Below are 6,113 nucleotides of genomic sequence, written 5' to 3' on the forward strand. Positions count from 1 at the left end.
ATGAGAGAACGCTGTTCTGTAACTGAGGGGTTTTACGAGAGAACGCTGTTCTGTAACTGAGGGGTTTTATGAGAGAACGCTGTTCTGTAACTGAGGTGCTTTACTAGAGAACGCTGTTCTGTAACTGAGGGGTTTTATGAGAGAACGCTGTTCTGTAACTGAGGGGTTTTATGAGAGAACGCTGTTCTGTAACTGAGGTGTTTTACGAGAGAACGCTGTTCTGTAGCTGAGGGGTTTTATGAGAGAACGCTGTTCTGTAACTGAGGTGCTTTACTAGAGAACGCTGTTCTGTAACTGAGGGGTTTTACGAGAGAACGCTGTTCTGTAACTGAGGGGTTTTACGAGAGAACGCTGTTCTGTAACTGAGGTGCTTTACTAGAGAACGCTGTTCTGTAACTGAGGGGTTTTACGAGAGAACGCTGTTCTGTAGCTGAGGGGTTTTATGAGAGAACGCTGTTCTGTAACTGAGGGGTTTTACGAGAGAACGCTGTTCTGTAACTGAGGGGTTTTACGAGAGAACGCTGTTCTGTAACTGAGGGGTTTTACGAGAGAACGCTGTTCTGTAACTGAGGGGTTTTACGAGAGAACGCTGTTCTGTAACTGAGGGGTTTTACGAGAGAACGCTGTTCTGTAATTGAGGGGCTTTACTAGAGAACGCTCCACACCCGTCTTGGTTTTGCATCTAGGTACTGTAGACAGACCAGCTCCTTAGCTGAGAGTGTCAGTGATTCTAATATTTTTGAAAGAAATGGTAGTTTATAAAGGTATCTGATGTTAGTGTGATGACGTTTCTAAAGTTCGGGTTAGTTAGGGTGAAGAGGCGGTATCTGGTGTTAGGGTGAAGAGGCGGTATCTGGTGTTAGGGTGAAGAGGCGGTATCTGGTGTCAGGGTGAAGAGGCGGTATCTGGTGTCAGGGTGAAGAGGCGGTATCTGGTGTCAGGGTGAAGAGGCGGTATCTGGTGTCAGGGTGAAGAGGCGGTATCTGGTGTCAGGGTGAAGAGGCGGTATCTGGTGTCAGGGTGAAGAGGCGGTATCTGGTGTCAGGGTGAAGAGGCGGTATCTGGTGTCAGGGTGAAGAGGCGGTATCTGGTGTCAGGGTGAAGAGGCGGTATCTGGTGTCAGGGTGAAGAGGCGGTATCTGGTGTCAGGGTGAAGAGGCGGTATCTGGTGTCAGGGTGAAGAGGCGGTATCTGGTGTCAGGGTGAAGAGGCGGTATCTGGTGTCAGGGTGAAGAGGCGGTATCTGGTGTCAGGGTGAAGAGGCGGTATCTGGTGTCAGGGTGAAGAGGCGGTATCTGGTGTCAGGGTAAAGAGGCGGTATCTGGTGTCAGGGTGAAGAGGCGGTATCTGGTGTCAGGGTGAAGAGGCGGTATCTGGTGTCAGGGTGAAGAGGCGGTATCTGGTGTCAGGGTGAAGAGGCGGTATCTGGTGTCAGGGTGAAGAGGCGGTATCTGGTGTCAGGGTGAAGAGGCGGTATCTGGTGTCAGGGTGAAGAGGCGGTATCTGGTGTCAGGGTGAAGAGGCGGTATCTGGTGTCAGGGTGAAGAGGCGGTATCTGGTGTCAGGGTGAAGAGGCGGTATCTGGTGTCAGGGTGAAGAGGCGGTATCTGGTGTCAGGGTGAAGAGGCGGTATCTGGTGTCAGGGTGAAGAGGCGGTATCTGGTGTCAGGGTGAAGAGGCGGTATCTGGTGTCAGGGTGAAGAGGCGGTATCTGGTGTCAGGGTGAAGAGGCGGTATCTGGTGTCAGGGTGAAGGGGCGGTATCTGGTGTCAGGGTGAAGGGGCGGTATCTGGTGTCAGGGCGGTATCTGGTGTCAGGGCGGTATCTGGTGTCAGGGCGGTATCTGGTGTCAGGGCGGTATCTGGTGTCAGGGCGGTATCTGGTGTCAGGGCGGTATCTGGTGTCAGGGCGGTATCTGGTGTCAGGGCGGTATCTGGTGTCAGGGCGGTATCTGGTGTCAGGGCGGTATCTGGTGTCAGGGCGGTATCTGGTGTCAGGGCGGTATCTGGTGTCAGGGCGGTATCTGGTGTCAGGGCGGTGTCAGGGCGAAGAGGCGGTATCTGGTGTCAGGGCGAAGAGGCGGTATCTGGTGTCAGGGCGAAGAGGCGGTATCTGGTGTCAGGGCGAAGAGGCGGTATCTGGTGTCAGGGCGAAGAGGCGGTATCTGGTGTCAGGGCGCTATCTGGTGTCAGGGCGCTATCTGGTGTCAGGGTGAAGAGGCGGTATCTGGTGTCAGGGTGAAGAGGCGGTATCTGGTGTCAGGGTGAAGAGGCGGTATCTGGTGTCAGGGTGAAGAGGCGGTATCTGGTGTCAGGGTGCTATCTGGTGTCAGGGTGAAGAGGTGGTATCTGATGTCAGGGTGTGTTATGTGTTATATGTTCTCCCTCCTCAGGATCCTTACTCGGCTGTTGGAGGTATCTGATGTCAGGGTTAGTTATGTGTTATGTTCTCCCTCCTCAGGATCCTTACTCGGCTGCTGGAGGTATCTGATGACCCTCAGGTTATTGCTGTAGCTGCTCATGATGTTGGAGAATATGTCAGACACTACCCTCGGGGGAAACGGTAAGGACACACAGTATACACTGAGTGAACAATACATTATGAACACCTGCTCTTTCCATGGCATAGACTGAACAGGTGACATCTATAATCCCTTATTGATGTCACCTGTTAAATCCACTTCAATCAGTGCAGATGAAGAGGAGGAGACCAGTTAAAGAAGGATTTTTAAACCTTGAGACATGGATTGTGTCTGTGTGCCATTCAGAGGGGTAATGATTAGGACAACATATGCCTTAGAACGGGGTATGGTAGTAGCTGCCTTAGAACGGGGTATGGTAGTAGCTGCCTTAGAACGGGGTATGGTAGTAGCTGCCTTAGAACGGGGTATGGTAGTAGCTGCCTTAGAACGGGGTATGGTAGTAGCTGCCTTAGAACGGGGTATGGTAGTAGCTGCCTTAGAACGGGGTATGGTAGTAGCTGCCTTAGAACGGGGTATGGTAGTAGCTGCCTTAGAACGGGGTATGGTAGTAGCTGCCTTAGAACGGGGTATGGTAGTAGCTGCCTTAGAACGGGGTATGGTAGTAGCTGCCTTAGAACGGGTATGGTAGTAGCTGCCTTAGAACGGGGTATGGTAGTAGCTGCCTTAGAACGGGGTATGGTAGTAGCTGCCTTAGAACGGGGTATGGTAGTAGCTGCCTTAGAACGGGGTATGGTGGTAGCTGCCTTAGAACGGGGTATGGTGGTAGCTGCCTTAGAACGGGGTATGGTGGTAGCTGCCTTAGAACGGGGTATGGTGGTAGCTGCCTTAGAACGGGGTATGGTGGTAGCTGCCTTAGAACGGGGTATGGTGGTAGCTGCCTTAGAACGGGGTATGGTGGTAGCTGCCTTAGAACGGGGTATGGTGGTAGCTGCCTTAGAACGGGGTATGGTGGTAGCTGCCTTAGAACGGGGTATGGTGGTAGCTGCCAGGCGCACCTGTTTTTTTTACACTCAACAGTTTCTTGCATATATCAAAAAACGGTCCATCATCCGAAGGACATCCAGCCAACTTGACAACTGTGGGAATGTTTTGTCCACTCGGCGTTTATATAACCAGTGTTTATCTCTGTGTCAGGGTGATAGAGCAGCTTGGAGGTAAACAGCTGGTGATGAACCACATGCACCATGACGATCAGCTGGTCCGCTACAACGCCCTGCTGGCTGTGCAGAAACTCATGGTCCACAACTGGTACGTACTTCTACTATACTACTAGCTACTAGTTTAAACTCATGGTCCCCAACTGGTACTACTAGGTACTAGTTTAAACTCATGGTCCCCAACCGGTGCTACTACTACTAGGTACTAGTTTAAACTCATGGTCCCCAACTGGTACGTACTACTACTACTAGGTACTAGTTTAAACTCATGGTCCACAACTGGTACGTACTTCTACTATACTACTAGGTACTAGCTACTAGTTTAAACTCATGGTCCACAACTGGTACGTACTACAACTATATTACTGCTAGGTACTAGTTTAAACTCATGGTCCACAACTGGTACGTACTTCTACTATACTACTAGGTACTACTACTAGGTACTAGTTTAAAATCATGGTCCCCAACCGGTACGACTACTGCTACTGCTGCTACTATTACTACAACAACTGGTACGTACTTCTACTATACTACTAGGTACTACTACTAGGTACTAGTTTAAACTCATGGTCCACAACTGGTACGTACTTCTACTACTACTAGTTTAAACTCATGGTCCACAACTGGCATGCACTACTACTAGGTACTAGTTTAAACTCATGGTCCCCAACTGGTACTACTACTAGGTACTAGTTTAAACTCATGGTCCCCAACCGGTGCTACTATACTACTAGGTACTAGTTTAAACTCATGGTCCACAACTGGTACGTACTACTACTACTACTACTAGGTACTAGTTTAAACTCATGGTCCCCAACTGGTACGTACTTCTACTATACTACTAGGTACTAGTTTAAACTCGTGGTCCACAACTGGTACGTACTTCTACTATACTACTAGGTACTAGTTTAAACTCATGGTCCACAACTGGTACGTACTACTACTACTAGGTACTAGTTTAACCTCATGGTCCCCAACTGGTACGTACTTCTACTACTACTAGCTACTAGTTTAAACTCATGGTCCCTAACTGGTACGTACTTCTACTACTACTACTTTAAACTCATGGTCCCCAACTGGTACGTACTACTACATTTTACATTTACATTTAAGTCATTTAGCAGACGCTCTTATCCAGAGCGACTTACAAATTGGTGCATTCACCTTATGACATCCAGTGGGACAGTCACTTAACAATAGTGCATCTATTTAAACTAGGTACTAGTTTAAACTCATGGTCCCCAACTGGTACGTACTTCTACTACTACTAGTTTAAACTCATGGTCTCCTTCCGGCGCCGACTGAGATGGCCGCCTCGCTTCGCGTTCCTAGGAAACTATGCAGTTTTCTGTTTTTTTACGTGTTATTTCTTACATTAGTACCCCAGGTCATCTTAGGTTTCATTACATACAGTCGAGAAGAACTACTGAATATAAGATCAGCATCAACTCACCATCAGTACGACCAAGAATATGTTTTCCGCGACGCGGATCCTGTGTTCTGCCTTACAAACAGGACAACGGAATGGATCGCATGCAGCGACCCAAGGAAACGACTCCGAAAAAGAGGGAAACGCGGCGGTGTTCTGGTCAGACTCCGAAAAAGGGCACATCGCGCACCACTTCCCAGTATTCTTCTTGCCAATGTCCAGTCTCTCGACAACAAGGTTGATGAAATCCGAGCAAGGGTGGCATTCCAGAGGGACATCAGAGACTGCAACGTTCTCTGCTTTACGGAGACATGGCTTACTGGGAAAACGCTATCCAGGGCGGTACAGCCAACGGGTTTCTCCACGCATCGCGCCGACAGAAACAAACATCTATCTGGTAAGAAGAGTGGAGGGGGCGTATGCCTCATGACTAACGGGACATGGTGTGATGAAGGAAACATACAGGAACTCAAATCCTTCTGTTCACCTGATTTAGAATTCCTCACAATCAAATGTAGACCGCATTATCTTCCAAGAGAATTCTCCTCGATTATAATCACAGCCGTATATATCCCCCCCCAAGCAGACACATCGATGGCTCTGAACGAACTTTATTTAACTCTTTGCAAACAACAAATACTGTACTCTACAACATCGACTGCATCCTTATGTAACACATGTATCACTAGCCACTTTAACTATGCCACTTTGTTTACTTTGTCTACACACTCATCTCATATGTATATACTGTACTCGATACCATCTACTGTATGCTGCTCTGTACCATCACTCATTCATATATCCTTATGTACATGTTCCTTATCCCCTTACACTGTGTATAAGACAGTAGTTTTGGAATTGTTAGTTAGATTACTTGTTGGTTATCACTGCATTGTCGGAACTAGAAGCACAAGCATTTCGCTACACTCGCATTAACATCTGCTAACCATGTGTATGTGACAAATAACATTTGATTTGATTTGATTTGGTCCCCAACCGGTACGTACTTCTACTATATTACTGCTAGGTACTAGTTTAAACTCAT

At 48.2% G+C, this 6,113-nt stretch overlaps 1 protein-coding gene across 1 annotated transcript; it reads left to right on the forward strand.

Moving 5' to 3' along the window:
• Window positions 1-2,428: 2,428 nt before the first annotated feature.
• On the forward strand, window positions 2,429-3,734 carry LOC124030748 (V-type proton ATPase subunit H-like; the record flags this gene model as incomplete). The annotated part of the gene is made up of 2 exons (XM_046341954.1): window positions 2,429-2,562; window positions 3,617-3,734. Coding segments are annotated over exons 1-2 (237 nt in total), but the record flags the coding sequence as incomplete, so codon positions are not given.
• Between the last annotated feature and the right edge of the window lie 2,379 nt (window positions 3,735-6,113).

The sequence above is a fragment of the Oncorhynchus gorbuscha genome, unplaced genomic scaffold (assembly GCF_021184085.1).
Source record: "Oncorhynchus gorbuscha isolate QuinsamMale2020 ecotype Even-year unplaced genomic scaffold, OgorEven_v1.0 Un_scaffold_14964, whole genome shotgun sequence".
Lineage (NCBI taxonomy): Eukaryota > Metazoa > Chordata > Actinopteri > Salmoniformes > Salmonidae > Oncorhynchus > Oncorhynchus gorbuscha.